Here is a 15,555-nt window from a genome sequence, read left to right on the forward strand (position 1 = left end):
TTTCAATGAATTGTTGAGAGACAAAGCAACAACATCAAGAGCTCTGTTTCTTTTTGTTTCTACGAGGGCAATGTGGGCGTTGTGGAAGACAAGAAACGACATGATATTTAATGCAAAGCTGGTGAGTTCCCGTTAGGTGGCGGTGCACAAGATGATGATGTTCGTGAATCATTGGATGCCGCTTCTAATGGACAAACCACATGTTAATGTTATAGTAATAGTTAATAAGATTGCACTGGAATTGCAATTATGCCGACGTAGTTCTGGCCTAGCTGCTGTTTTTTTTCTTTCTGTTGTGGTGGTGCTCTCCTTTGCTATCCATCATGCTTTAGGGTTGTCCTTAGTAGAGGTGACCCTTCATTTCTTTACCTTACGTGTAGTGACGCTCTTACTCTAAAATGTACCCTGTCAAGCTGGCAGCCCCAACAGGTTTCGACCTTTCGTAAACACTCTGTTAAGCTTTGTAATGAAGGTGGGTAATGCATTTGGCGGAGAAAATATTTTGCAAGGTGAATGCATTGTTCTATGGCTACCGACAAATATACACTATTATTTTTTTACGGTTACCTTAGACATCACATGTTATTTTACAATTTCACTTGAGTTACCATTTCTTTTGCTACTTTTGCGCACGTGATTTATTTTATGGTTATACTATTACATCTTTGTGTAATTGCACTTGTGTTGATTTGCTAGAAGTACATATAAAATGACAAATTGGAAGATGAGGGCTCACGTCTTCACTAACATATATGAGGTACAAGTTTCTATATAAAACAAGCGTACAATTTTAAATTTTCATGTTTTCCATGTTTGTCTTATTGCACTGAAATTCTTTAAGGTCCCGTAGCAAAGCATGGGTATTCACCTAGTATATTTCTATTTGCTTCATCCAGTTAGGTTTCTATATAACTCAGTAAAATAATTCTAATGTGACGACTTTGAGCAACTATCTATTTTTTAACATACCAGTATTCACCTTACACGTTTCTGCATGTTTGCTGCGGACTCGCTGGTAATAAGTTAACATCCAAATAATTTCTGGGGAAAATACAATGTCAACGCGCTCACAGGCCTATCCAATGTGCTGACGTTTTATACTGCATTTTTATTGTCGAGCTTTCTAGCTATTCGTCGACTTCTGATTCGGAACATCCACTACGAGCAGCCGGGGCAGGGTTTATTTGTACCTGCCATTCCTATACTTCAGTGGCCAAGGCAGTTAGGCAGACCTAATCATTGTGTTAGACGCGGCGGCCTCTCATGGCCCTTAAGCTCGTGTTACTTCTCTGCCTCTTCAAGCTTGCGTTTGCCGCAGAGCGGAATCTCGTGGACAGCCTCCCGGGATATGAGGGTGCTCTTCCTTTCCGCCTGGAAACAGGGTTCGTGAATGCATCAATCTATGTTGGCAATCCCGCTCCGCTTTTGCATCGCATATGCGGATACTCAGCAGGTATGTCATCCATTTCTTCTACTCCAATCTATAACGGGTGTTGCTTGGGTGAATTTAACTAGGTATGTGAATGTGGATGAGGAGAACGGGGCTGAGCTGTTCTACTACTTCATCCAGTCGGAGGATGACCCCCGCCGCGACCCGGTCCTCCTCTGGCTCACCGGCGGTGACCGTTGCACCGTCTTCAGCGGCCTTGCGTTTGAGATTGGTGAGCAATTTTGTTGGATATGAAAGAATCTTTCCTGTCTTGACATATCGTCTGTAACCTGTCCTACTTCACAATGTTAATCATGGACCTGCTTTTCTTCTTTGTTCGTTCACATGCGAAAAGCAGTCCGGCCTGAGCTTGACCCACCCTGTTTGTTAATCATAGACCTGCTTTCCTTCTCTGTTCTCTGTCGTCCACGGAACCTTGATTGGTTTGCATAAACTGCAGGCCCAGTGAAATTCATCAGGGAGCCCTACAATGGCAGCGTACCTCGGCTGAAATACAATCCCTACACTTGGACCAAGTCCGCAAACATCATATTTGTCGATTCACCCGTCGGCGCCGGATTCTCCTTCTCACGTCATCCCAAGGGATATGATGTTGGGGATGTATCTTCTTCTCTGCAGCTTAAGAAATTTCTCTACAAGGTATGGAGAAATACACTGCCATCTTCTGATTTTTTTCGTTATTTTTTTTTGGATTATAGATTTAGTATTTTGTGCCCCTGCTTGATGATAAGTGCAGTGGGTTGAAGGACACACGGATTTCCTTGCGAACCCTTTCTATGTTGGAGGGGATTCCTACGGGGGAAAGATTGTACCATATCTTGTGCAGAAGATTTCAGAAGGTACCGTTGTGCAGGTTGAGTTATTGAGACATCAACGTATTTCTGAGTTGTTGCTCTGGCTATACCAACAAAGCTGATGTCAATTTTGGATTGACTGCTGCGAATCTCTGAAGCTATGTCTTTTTTTTTACATGAAAAAGGAGTAGTTCTGTTATCAGTGTTCTGTTATCAGTACTATTTACCTACTAAACTACAAACAATCTATATTCAGATATAATTTTTAAATTGCTTAACATTTGAGTATTCAAGAAGGTTGTGCGCTTTTCTTGCATACTATTGAGATACAGTAACTGCTGCTCTGTTTTCAGATACGGAAGCACAAGTCAAGCCTGCTCTTAATCTTAAGGTACCATTCGTAGCAGAGTCTCTCCTTCACTATCATATACCTGAGAACATAGCTTTTAAAGGGGTACACTTGACAGATAATCATATTAGTAGCCAAATTTCTATGGCGTATTCTTCCAATTAGCTATTTAAGCTACAAAGATTTTCATATTTGATTGTTTGATAGTCTCAATATGAGTTACAAGCCTACACTAAGCTCCTTACTTTGTATGCGTTATAATGACTGAATCAGGGCTACCTAGTAGGAAACCCTGCTACAGGTGAGAGCATTGACACTGATTCCCGAGTACCTTATGCTCACGGAGTCGGGATCATTTCAGACCAATTGTACGAGGTATTTAACTACGCTCAGTTTTAACTACTAAATATTCCATCAAGTGTGGTATACATATCTGTTATCGACGTGCGAGGTGATCAACTTTTTAAGGCTATAAAGAAACATTGCAAAGGAGAGAGCTATAGCAACCCGACAAATATGATTTGTGATCAATCTCTGAAGAGACTAAACGAAGTAAGTAGACAAGCTATCTCAGGCCTCTTTTGTGGTCCTCGAGAGCTTTCAAGTTAATTTCCTTGTAAAATGACAATTTTCAAATGCTTTTTCCAATGTTTATTTTGTTATTTTCTTTCTCGATGTAATTCATTACTTAACTATGGGCAGCTTCTTAATGAATGTTCGAAGCCACATATTTTGTACAAAAAATGCTTTTACGTTTCTCCCGGACCAAACGATGAATCTCCAAGGAGGATGATACTGAAGAAGGAAACTAAAGGATTAAAACGTCCACCACCACGTCCTCCAATGGATTGTCAGGTAAGTATTTTAGACATACATTTGCACTATTATATAAAGCTCATCACCGCCGGTTCTTAAGAGCTCATTCCAGCTCAGGGGGTTATTAGATTTAACTCGGCAAATGGCAATGATAACTGATAATATAGCACATCACGGAAGATTTGGAAACGACCGTGATAATTATTTTTTACCCCAGTTTGAATCATGCACCAGCGCCGTTAACCTTTTAAAAAACTACTTAAAAAAGTTGATAATGATGGGAAAACTTTTCTTTAACCCAAGCAACTACCACAATCATTGTGCATCACGAGGCATAACACACAAGAACTTTTAGGCAAATAATCAAGTGTGGACAAACTCACACCCTCAAGCCTCACGAATACCTTCCTTAGGGATGTTATTATTTTGTACTAACTTTTCTGAATCTTATATGTAATATTTGGAATAAAAATAATCTCAGATTAAAAAAATATCACTACAAAATTGTAGATCTCGTGGAGTACCTTGTTTCCATTTGAGGTTGTTAGGTATGTTTGATAACTTATATCGAATATTTGAGTATCTAAATAATCTCAAGTAAAGATGTTGTCAACTAAAAAATTTTAGATCTTGTTTTAGCTCTGTAATATTTATGTAAAGTTTGTCTTCAACCAACTTCATATAAAAAACTTATAAATTCTTTCATCTGCGGTTTTCACTGCATGTGTCAAGCCATGACCCGGCAGTTGAAGATAGCTTATGTTATCACCACAAATTCGTGGCTTGATCCGATAGTGAAAGTGGTTATCATAGCTGGTTGAAGCTATGAAACGGTGGTGAAAATCAATTTTTTTCACCGCTGGTGATAAGCTGTGTGGAAAAAAATTTCAAGAGAACAAACTTTTAAAGAGGCTTGTTTCCGGATTCTGTGATGTTAATGTTGATCGTAGGACTATTGCACATTCTGAGTCCGATATCAATATTCTTCATTCACAATATAAATTTCAATATATATGTGTAAGTAGGGATTCAAGTCATAAATATTTTACGTGATTGGGTTGACCCAATAAGTTAATAAAATGAACTAAAATAACATTTTACGTAATTAATTTTGGAGGAGAAATAAACTAGAGTGGTATGCCATTGTAATTAATTAGGTGATCCAAAAAATACTATTGGGAACCCACTTGCATCTCTATGTGTAAGTGTCCGTATTCTTCACACTGGTATACATTCCATTCTGACATATAGTCTTTTTCTGTATAATTGACATTAACCAATAACATTAACATACACAACCTTCGCTGCTCCCATTTGATAATGTTGACCTAACCATTTAACAATTTTAGTGGATGAAAACTAGAGATGTAGACTATATGTATGTCTAATCTTGACAATTTCTATATATTTTTGGTTTAATTTTGTAATATTTCTCAAGTAAATATTTAAAGCATGAAACAACTAAAAACTTAGCAGTTTGAAAATCTAATTTCAAAGATGTTTTGAAGGTACTATTTATTTAATGATAACATAGCATTACTTCCCTAGACCATGTCCTTTTATAGACTGCACTCGTCTCTAGCATCCAGTTTCCGTCATGTCCATGGGCCGAGCAAGATAGGCTAGAGGAAAGATGCTAAGCAAGTTGGAACTAGACCAAAGTCTAGTGTGTTTTTTTTTGTCTAAGTACTACATGGATTTCATTTCTGCTCATGTCATCTAGACAAAACATTATTAGATGGATTTACTATATTGATTTCTCTGTATCTACCATATATCCTTTAAATGCTTACATTTAAGCAATGTGGTTATCCAATCTCAGACTAATTTATGCACTATTCATATTGTCCGACATTATTTTTGTCATGAAAAAATCAATCAGTATCGGTAGCTATAGATAACAGATAAAACCCGAGAAAATTAAACATAATATTTTAAATATGACATTAAAGAACAAATGAATGCATACAAAGCCAAATATCAGTCAGAAGAAAATGACCAAGCTAAAGTGCGTCTGGTATGGATGATAACAACCTCTGATGATGAACAAGGCTGATGTTACAGTTCCATTAGTTACACACTACTGTAAATGGCTGCCATTTGTCAGTCCAAAATTATAAAGATTATAGTAAACAAATAAAACACAGAGTCCAAAACTAAATTTACCATGACTGGAAACATCTCTAACACTATATTTAATCTCAATCCTTTAGTAAATAAATAGTACTGGTTGTGACTGAATCTTGTTTATTTCTTCAACTCATAGAACTACGTAAATTATCTATCTTACTTCTGGGCGAATAGCATGGCCACCCGAGATGCACTTGGTATCAAGAAGGTGAAGTAATTAACTTCATGCTTTACAGATTATGTTTCAAATGTACATCAAATTTAAGCTAATCATGTGCTCTGTGTGTATGATACACAGGGTAGCAAGGATGAGTGGGTGAGATGCCATGATCATGACCTACCATATTCCAAGGATATTGAAAGCAGCATAAAGTACCATCAAAATCTTACACTAAAAGGTTATCGCGCATTAGTTTACAGGTAATTCAGTGAATAACATACATGAGCATTGCCGCAGGACTTAGACACTGATTTTTGGTACATGATACCCCTGCATTGGTATCAGAATGTCTAAGGTTAATTTGATATAGAAAATTAAGGTATATATATGTAGCAGTATCATTGAAAGGTATTCTACTACATTTCAAAGAACATGAACATTTGGTGAGCCATGTCCAGACAGGAAGAAGCACTACCCTGGTGGTATAATTTTTTAGCACCCACAGATTAAGTAAGGCTGCAGGAGGGATACAATGATCATGGGAAAAAAGAGGATACAATAACTGGATATCTAGAATCCATCATGCCACGTGAATATGTAGGCTCTCTTGGAACACTCCTATGAGCCTGATGTTGGGCGATGAGGATAAAGTAATGGCCGTTGCACACCTCGTACCTATTCCGGAGCTCACAACAGTTTTTGTACGTGGGCTGATGCCCGTTAGATTATAGGGTTCCCTCTTGATGAACTCAGTGGCATCCAGGCCTCATGAGCAACGTCCTCAACTATCTGTAATAAGATAATTTTCAGTTAGATCGTATTTGGGCAAAAACTAATGATGTGTCCATATTATTGATACAGCGGGGATCATGATGTTGTCATACCATTTCTTGGTACCCAGGCCTGGGTGAGATCACTCAACTTCTCTATTGTTGATGACTGGAGGGCTTGGCATGTTGATGGCCAATCCGCAGGGTGAGATTTATTAGTGCAAAAAAACTATTTAGGATTAATGTGATTTGTAAAGTAAGATTGCCACCTTTTAATATATGACTATATAGACTTCATGTGGTGCACTTATATTTCGAGTATGTCTGTATGTGTGCAGGTTCGCTATAGCCTATTCGAACAACTTGACCTTTGCTACTGTGAAGGTAGTAATACTCTTTTAACTTTCTGCATTTCTAAATGCCAAAGATCACAAGGCATCGTGCTATACATAGCTCAAGATCACAATGCATAACTAAAATCATTTTTATTGCAGGGTGGAGGACACACTGCTCCAGAGTTCCAGCCGGAGAGATGCCTCGCCATGTTCAAGCGGTGGATTTCCAACAAGCCACTTTGACTAACAGTGATTGTAGACAAATGTATATGCTGGGTAAAAACGTTTGTGCTTGTTTCTGAATTTTCATTCCCCAAAATACGGACCGATCAGATTGGGTGTACTCGGTCACCTTCCATGAGAGGCTCTCTCATGAACATATAGCAGTCTTTTGCACAGATTGATCCAATCATTCTTTTCCGTTCTTGTACGTGATCTTATTTAGGATGCACAAATGTAATATCAGGAAACAAACAATTGTTCAATACTACTACAAAAAAGATTTTTAGGGGCGGATAAAAATGTATTTTTAGGGGTGGGTAAAAATGTATTTTTAGGGGCGGGTACGGTATCTGCCCCTATTTCTCGCAGCTAAAAATAGCTATTTGCAGGGGCGAGTAACGCTTCCGCCCTTGAAAATCAATTTCAAGGATGTCAGAATCGGGCTCACGGGACTGTGCACATTGCATAGATTTCCTAGGATAGGGGATGGGCCATGGCCCACACCCTACACCTGTTGTAACTATTCGTACAGAAGTAGAACTAGTCGGAACAGAAGGAAACTACCCGAGTAGTATTCGGGTAGGACTCCTAAGCTAGTATTGGGCTAGAATTTTCATATAACCCTGTCCCCCCAGACTATATAAGGATGGGCAGGAAACCGCCTCCAAACATCACATCATCTAAGTTAATACAAACCGCTACACAGGACGTAGGGTATTATGCTCTCGGCAGCCCGAACCTGTCTAAAGTTTCGTATTCCTTGTACCTTTGAGTTCCTGATCTCAATGACACCCAACCTACAATCTACCACCTCGGGGGTATCCCTCGGTGGGCTTAGAGGTTAAACACCAACAGCTGGCGCTCCAGGTAGGGGTGTTCATCGAGCATCCACCGGAGAACTCGATGGTATATTTCAAACTTCACCAGCGCCATGCTCGACGAGGACACAACTTTCATCTTCAGCTCCTAGGTCTGCGTCGCCAACGGTTCGAGTGGCTTCAACAGCCATCTGGCCGACACCAGGGAGCTGGAGTTGCCTGCAGCAACCCGACGCAGTGATCTCAATGAGTTCGTTGATTGCCTCGATGGGATGCTGCTCCCTGACCTTGCTAGGGAGATCGAGGAGGTGTCCATTTTTGACACAGCTTAAACTCGTGCTGCACCAGGACTTCTCGGATCGGATACCATCCGATCTGGAGAAGGGTGTACCCGACTGTCAGACCCGGGGCCACGGGGCTGTGTACATCAAGGAGTCCGTATTGGGCTAGGGGACAGGACGTGTCCTGTACCTTATTTATGTTGTATTCTACCCGCATGCGGAGTAGAACTAGTCGATACAGAAAGAAACTACTCGAGTTGTACTTGAGTACGATTCCTAAGCTAGTATCAGGCTAGGATTCATGTAACCCTGTCCCCCCGGATATATAAGGGCGGGCAGGGACCCCCTCAAAACAGAGATCACCGGATCAACATCAAGGCAATACAAACCATCATACAGGACGTAGGGCATTGCGCATATTGCGGCCTGAACCTATCTAAATCTTGTGTTGTCTGCACCTTCGAGTTCCTGATCTCGGCGCACCCCAATCCAAAACCAACCACCTTGGGTATACCCCTCGGTGGGCAGCCGGATAAAACCCGACAGCTGGCGCGCCAGGTAGGGGGGCGCATCAGAGATCCGCTGGAGAACTCGATGGCTTTTTTCAAGTTCCCCAGTCCCGTGCTCCCTGAGGGCACAACCTTTGTTTTTGGCTCGTGGGTCTGCGTTACCAACGGTGCAGGCGGATTCCGTAGGCACATCGTCGACGATACCATCAAGCTAAAAACACTCGCCGCCAGGCTCGATGACTTTGTCGATAATCTCGACAAGTTGCCATTTTTTTATTCTGCCAGGGAAACCGAGGCAGAGTCTTTCACTACTGTTCCTTTCTCCGAGTTGGAGAAGGACCTGGACTCTCTGCTCCAGGCTGGGGGTTCCGATGCCACCGCATGTCGGGGGGCTGAGGATCACCTGGCCACTTGTGGGCTGATGATCACCACCACCTCCGAAGGATGAATCGTTCATTGGAAGGGGATGGATCTGTCCGATCTACTCGGACATGAAGACCGCTTGGTAGCCCACCTCAAACCTTTGCCTTTTCAAGAGGGCAGAGCGTTGGCTACCATCACCGAGGGCTCGACTCAACTAGTCGAAGCCTCCTCTGAAGAACTCGCAACCCGCCAGGTGCTGATGGCGGAGGAGGGGGACCACGATGCCCTCATCCCCATCAGCGCACTTGATGGGATATCAGAAGACGAAGACACTGCCGATGCTGTCGACGAGAACGACGCCGAGCACGACGCGCGGAGAGCCAGGAACAGAGCTCGTGTGTTTCGTAGAAGGCGGGCCAACGAGCTCATACGTTCTGCACAGCGCGAACTTGACGCTGAATTCGCCGCCGCAGATGAACGAGGCTTCAGGACTCCTGTGGCCAACATCGCTCGGGTAACAGTGCTACTCGAGCGAAGCAACGATCCCAACGTTCAACAAGCGCTCCGCTATGCCCAACAGGCATGGATCCAGCTGGACCAGCAGGCCCCGGCATCACTCGTCGGGGACGAGCGCGTCGGAGATAGCCGGAGCCAGGCCCCAAGTCAACTAACGGGCGATCGCCCGCGACCCCAACGCAGCAATAACAACGATGGTGCGGGTGGGAGTCAGTGTGGCAGAACCAACCTGAATTATACCGGCTCAAGTACGCGAGTCCACTCCAAAGGGCTCCGACGTACTTCAAACGGTATAATCCCTTGGCCTGTCGGGTAACGTCCCGATAAACCACCGATACACAGGATCAAATAAGGTTACCTCACACGAAGGTGAGTCCAGAGATACATTCACCATCACATTTTATATCACAGGGAATTACATTACAAGGGTTTCCAAAAGAGGTACGAAAATTAAAATTCAGAGAAAAGATTACAAATTGTTAAAAACTATGGTTGTTAGCAGCGGAAAACATACGCGATGATTACCATACGTCGTTAAGACGAATGTCATGCTAAGCCCAAGCACGACATTGCTCGATATCACCAGTGCTGGCCGGGGACGGGTCCCATTCCACGGACCAACCTTCTGAAAGAGCACAGGGCCAGGGCAAGGGAGGAGTAGGGTCTTCAAGACATTACCTGCAAAACATATATCTAGCAAGGCTGAGTATTCTAATACTCAGCAAGGCTTACCCGGAATTGGGTATACTTAGCCCATAACTAGACTTATGGAAGCTTATAATGGTTCTGGGTTTAGTTTCAGCTGAAAAGCAACAAAGAGTAGGTCCTTAACTTCAACTTTTACTTTTCAGGTTCTAGTTGATTATCCTTTCTAGGTGAGCACCTATAACTACTCAAGCATGGTAAGATCTTTATTTCAACCATCAGTATTAATCATCATATAGTTGCTCTTGTTACTCTGTGTGATAAAGGGATCAAGCAGTCTCAATCTGCGTGAGAAGCGGATGATTCGAATCGAATTTAACCTTGCAAGGTAAACCTAACTCACACGCTTGGAACACCACAGGGTCATTCCGAAGCAACCGTTTGCCTTTCATTCCGACTCGTGGACAGGTCCACCACAAGCGACTGCAGGAACATACGCACATCACTCGTGCAGGACATACGTCTGTAGCGCGACTACAAAACCCGTATTCCTGGTTGCCCTTGCAACACGTATTTCCCCAGTCGAACCAAGTAACCAAAAGAAGCAAATCGAGTGGTGGGAGGTATGTCCACTCCTCGGGCCGATTGGCTACTAGGCTTACCGCTTACCCATAACTCACGGCATGTGGTTAGTACTTTCAAACGCTTAACCCCGATCGGCACACACCGCGACCTTATCAAATTCAACAACACAGACGGGGTATCACCTCAACCATGATACCGCATAAAACTCCCGTCCGGCATCCTTATAGTGATAACAGGAATGAAAACATTACAATTCCTATATCGCGCGAGTGACAGGAAATCACCCGACTTCTACCGGCCCTATTAGCATAGCAGCTAGTCGGACTCAAGTGCTAGTATCCATCACATTGGTTCCTAGGAGAAAGCAACTAGGGTTTCAAGCATTTCCTAAGAACTTAATGCAAAGAATATGTAAGTAGATATAGATTGCAGTATAATTAAAATAGTGGGTTATGTCCGGGGCTTGCCTTTACTGGTGAGGTTGGGGTTAGTCAAGTTAATAACGTCCGAACTTTGATTCGGGCCTTCCGAGAATTCCCTGATGAAGTTCTTGGGGTCTTCAGAATAACCTCCTTTTGGTTCCGGGATTAGCTGATAATTTCCGTCGGCGGAGGAGATCGAGTCTACATGATATGCAAGATGGAGTTCAATGGATGCATACATTTTCATTTCAATTCACGATAACGTTGCAATTCAAATAAAAGAACATTACATTTCGACAAACAACCTAACTACCCTGTACTGGGCAGTCATTTATCGGGTATCAACCAAAGTAACTAGTTACGTTAAGCAACAAGGTGGGTTACCCTAAACATTTATTTTAACTTCATTGGGTAGCATGTTTGGTTATCTAATTGGTTAGTGTAAAGGTCTTGGCTATAACCGATGAGGATGCATCAGGTTTAGCCGATTGCCGTGCTTTGGTCATGTCTAACAGAGGCGTGTCTATTGTGCTATCTTACTGATCTAGGGTTGTATACTTTGGACTGTGTAGCCGATGGATAGGTGCATCGGTTTCCCAATTGATCGATGAAAATATCGATTACTTTGGCAAAGGGATGCTTCTTAAAGCAGTTGTGTCTTAACTGAGATGTGCTTAAGTGTTATTCTAAGTAACTAAGTGTGGTTGCATCGGCTCGATTATGTCAGCACAACACTTGAGTGACGCATAGCCGATTGGAGTGTGGTTAAGGGTATATGATCGATAGGTGTAAAGTCGAATTCTCAGTCGATAAATCGACTGATAGAAGTGTGTGGACAAGGATGGGGAAACTAAGGATTGATCGGTCATATTTGACCGATACGGAAAACGACTAGAATCGGCTTGGATTAGCCGAAAGCAAGAATCTTAAGATCTAGTGTGAAACTCAGATAAATCGGCTGTTTAACAAAGGTTTACACATAGCCGATTCACATTTTAATCTGACAGAGTACCTAGCCGATAGGTATGTAGTCGATAAGTGTATCCTAAAGGTATGTGATCGATAAAGGCCGGGGTGTGCTGATTTTACAGAAAAGGTCCTAGCAAGATTAAAATCTACAAACAAATATTTCATCAACTACAACACAAAGGCACTTAAATTCCATAGCTAAAGAGCAGGAAAAGACTTGAAAATTTTTATACAAGGCTAAACAAGAAGGACATAAGCTATATTTCAAAGATTAGCTGCAATCCAATAGGTTAACACTTAAGAACTTATGGTATAAAAAGGGAACCTAAGCTCTGAATTATTTACATTCAATTCATGATTATAGCATTGATTTAATTGAAAACAGGAATTAAAATATTTCAAGTTTAAATTAAATTCAAAATTGAATGTGAACCTTAAATAATTAGAGTTATAAAGTTTTGAAAACTTAAACACAGCTTATTGTGTATTTAAAAGATTTTGATTAAAAGATCTAATTAGATAAGCTTCACTGAAAAGATTTAGTTAATTGTATTATAAACAAATTGAATTAATCCAAGATAAATATTAAAACATAAATTAGAGTTAAATTCAGATTTAGATTTGAATTTAAACTTTTTGAGTAAAGAATGTTATAAGATTTTGAATATTTAAAAATAGATTACTTCATAATTCATGATTAAGAGATTTAATTGATTAAAGTTTAAAAGGTATGCTTAGCAAATTTTTGCTTAAGATAATTCAAGATGGTTATCTTAAAAGAAATTATATTATATTATGAGTTTAGATTTGAAGATTTTATATCACTTTATATGTCCTATAGAAATTTGTATATCAAAAATTATGATCACAAAGTTAACCTTATAGGGTAAAGATTGGAATTACGGATAAGACATTACATTTTCATGTCTTAGATTCAATATAGATTCAAAACTATTTGGTTTCAAGTCAAACTCATTTAATGGATGTTATAGAGTTCAAAACCTAGTTTCAAACAAAACTGGTTTTGAAATTTTTGAAATTTTCTATAATTCTCTATTGAATTTACAAGTCAAAAACAGCACTCACATGAAATAACAAACATCCCTTCACTTCCATTCTAAATACAGTACAAACCATCCATTTTCACAGCATGGTCATAAAACAAAAGTGGTAGAATTTGAAATGAAGATTCACATGCAACTGGTTTCATATTTTTTTGAATTTTCTACGATTTTCTAGGAGTTTTCCAAGTTCAGCATATTAGAAGGGTTGAAAACTTCCATTTGGACCCTTGGAAAGATTTGAGATTTCGCAATTGGGTCCTCCTGCCATAGATGGCCGGAGCAAGCTCGGGTTCATCCCGATTCCGGCGAGGGAGTGGTGGATCCGCAAGGGGAAGGGGGTGGGGAGGAAGAGGACATTCGGGCGCACCGTTTGGCACACTTGGGAGGAGAAGAGACGGACGGAGGTGGGCCGCCGGCGTTGGGGCAGTAGCGCGGCGGCGGGCGGCACTGGGGGCGGCACTCCGGCGAGGGCAGGGCGCAAAGGGGGTGGGGAACAGCTTCAAGAGGGCTTGGGGGTGCTATTTATAGGGAAAGAAGGGAAAGGGAGGGGCGCTCGGCCGGGGAACGACGGCGGCGGCTCAGGTGAGCTGCACAGGTTGCTCGGGCAGGCGGCAGTCCGTGCGTGGCGGCACAGGAATGGATGGGGGAGAGAAGGGATAAGTGCGGGGAAGAGATAAGGCAGCGCCCGGGGTGGAGAGGGGGCGGCGAGGGGGCCTGCACTGACGCCGGAGTTAAGGAAATTGGCGGCGGCGGCAGTGGAGCAGAGGAACAGAGGAGGCGTCCAGAGGAGGAAGAGGAATAGGAGGGCGCCAAGGACCTGTTTGTGATTTGCAAAAACTTCAAGGGTCTGAAAGTAAAACCAAAATTACCCACTGTTACAGGGTTCAAATGAAGAAATGTCCAAAATAAAAGTTGTACAACTTTTCAAGCTCTACAACTTTGCTTTAGGGTTTGAACTCCAAAACTCAAAGTATGCATCTTTATGTTGAAACTTTGGACTAACTTTAAATTTCATAAAGATTTGTCCTTGTTACATATTTTACATACAACTTGGGCCTAATTGCAAGTTTTCAAAGCTATCATGATTACTTGCATTCTTATAATTTGGCCCCTAGTAACTTTTTGAAAATTACTTTTGTAACTCAAATATTTGCGCATAAGGACTTATACTTTTATAAAATTACATAAATATCCTTGTTTTTACCACTTTACCCAAAATTTTTACACACTTCAACAAACACATTTCCAATGAAACTTTTGGATAAATATATCTTTACAAGGGTTAAAACAAGGAAAACATGTTTACAAAACCACTTTCACTTATTTTGAAATTACCCTAATCCAAATACATTTTGCAAAAACAACCCTATGTTTTTCTGTAATTACAAAAATACCCTTTTTACTTGTGTTTAAATTTTCAACAGTTTCACACAAACACACAAAAGTTTTATACTAACAAGCGTACACTTCACACTATCAAATTATAAGCCTAGCTTACAGATACATGAACTGTCACAGTCAGGTCACCGGAGGGAGGCGGCAGCCACCTCCGGCGAACAACCCGAGTCAGCCCAACCGCCCACGTCAACAACCGGACCTTCGCCAGAAGATCAATGAGGGGCGCAACGTCCGGTCAGTCCTCGACTCGAGGCGACGGGAACGCGAGGCAGCTGAGTGGGACGATGCTGACTGCAGCGATCGTTTTCCTGCGTTCACTACGAGATTCAATAGCTACAAGTACCCAGAGGGTTTCAAGCCGATCGGCATCACCAAGTATGACAGTAAGCAGGCCCCTCAACAATGGCTCCGCTGTTACTCCACTGCCATTGAGGTGGCCGGTGGCTCCAACACTACCAAAGTCGTCTACTTTCCGATGGCTTTGGAGCCTGCACCGCTGACCTGGCTGGAAAGCCTTCCCAACGACTCCATCGACTCCTGGGAGGGCCTCAAGAAGGTTTTCATCGACAACTTCCAGGTGGCGATAACCCGTGCTGGAACCCGGCACGACCTCGCCCAGTGCAAGCAGGAGCGTAAAGAACTCCTCCGGTCCTACACCCGCCGTTTCTTCGATGTGCGGGCCACCATCGCCAACATCACGGAGGAAGACATCATCGACTGCTTCTACAACGGCCTAACAGACCCAGGTATATATCGTGATTTTGGGCGTAATAGGCCAAAGACGGTTGCAGGATTACATGACATGATGCACGACTGGTCCGAACAAGAAGAAAAGATGCGCGAGAGGTTTCCAAGACGCACCGACCTCAACCAGAAGCGCAACAACGACAACCGGGCTGACAAAGGTCAGCGGGACTTTTTGGGTTCCTCCCAAAAATGCAAGCCAGACGATCTCATCG

At 42.1% G+C, this 15,555-nt stretch overlaps 1 protein-coding gene across 1 annotated transcript; it reads left to right on the forward strand.

Annotated features, from left to right (window-relative positions):
* Positions 1–1,219: 1,219 nt before the first annotated feature.
* Positions 1,220–7,289, forward strand: LOC112903454 (serine carboxypeptidase-like 11). The gene is made up of 13 exons (XM_025972726.1): positions 1,220–1,382; positions 1,516–1,661; positions 1,890–2,089; positions 2,187–2,289; positions 2,598–2,635; positions 2,867–2,968; positions 3,062–3,145; positions 3,296–3,448; positions 5,676–5,747; positions 5,838–5,959; positions 6,561–6,674; positions 6,808–6,853; positions 6,964–7,289. Exons 1-13 carry the CDS (start codon positions 1,264–1,266, stop codon positions 7,045–7,047), a joined length of 1,383 nt encoding a protein of 460 aa, XP_025828511.1. The 5' UTR covers positions 1,220–1,263; the 3' UTR covers positions 7,048–7,289.
* The last annotated feature ends 8,266 nt before the right edge of the window (positions 7,290–15,555 follow it).

This window comes from Panicum hallii, chromosome 8, assembly GCF_002211085.1.
Source record: "Panicum hallii strain FIL2 chromosome 8, PHallii_v3.1, whole genome shotgun sequence".
NCBI lineage: Eukaryota > Viridiplantae > Streptophyta > Magnoliopsida > Poales > Poaceae > Panicum > Panicum hallii.

What these genes read in the sequence shown, in the direction of transcription:
- LOC112903454 (XM_025972726.1), top strand. Translation starts at nt 1,264, where the DNA reads ATGGCCCTTAAGCTCGTGTTACTTCTCTGCCTCTTCAAGCTTGCGTTT. An exon ending in TTTCAGACCAATTGTACGAG is followed by an intron (nt 2,969 to 3,061) that starts GTATTTAACTAC and finishes CAACTTTTTAAG; the next exon opens with GCTATAAAGAAACATTGCAA. An exon ending in TGACCTTTGCTACTGTGAAG is followed by an intron (nt 6,854 to 6,963) that starts GTAGTAATACTC and finishes TTTTTATTGCAG; the next exon opens with GGTGGAGGACACACTGCTCC.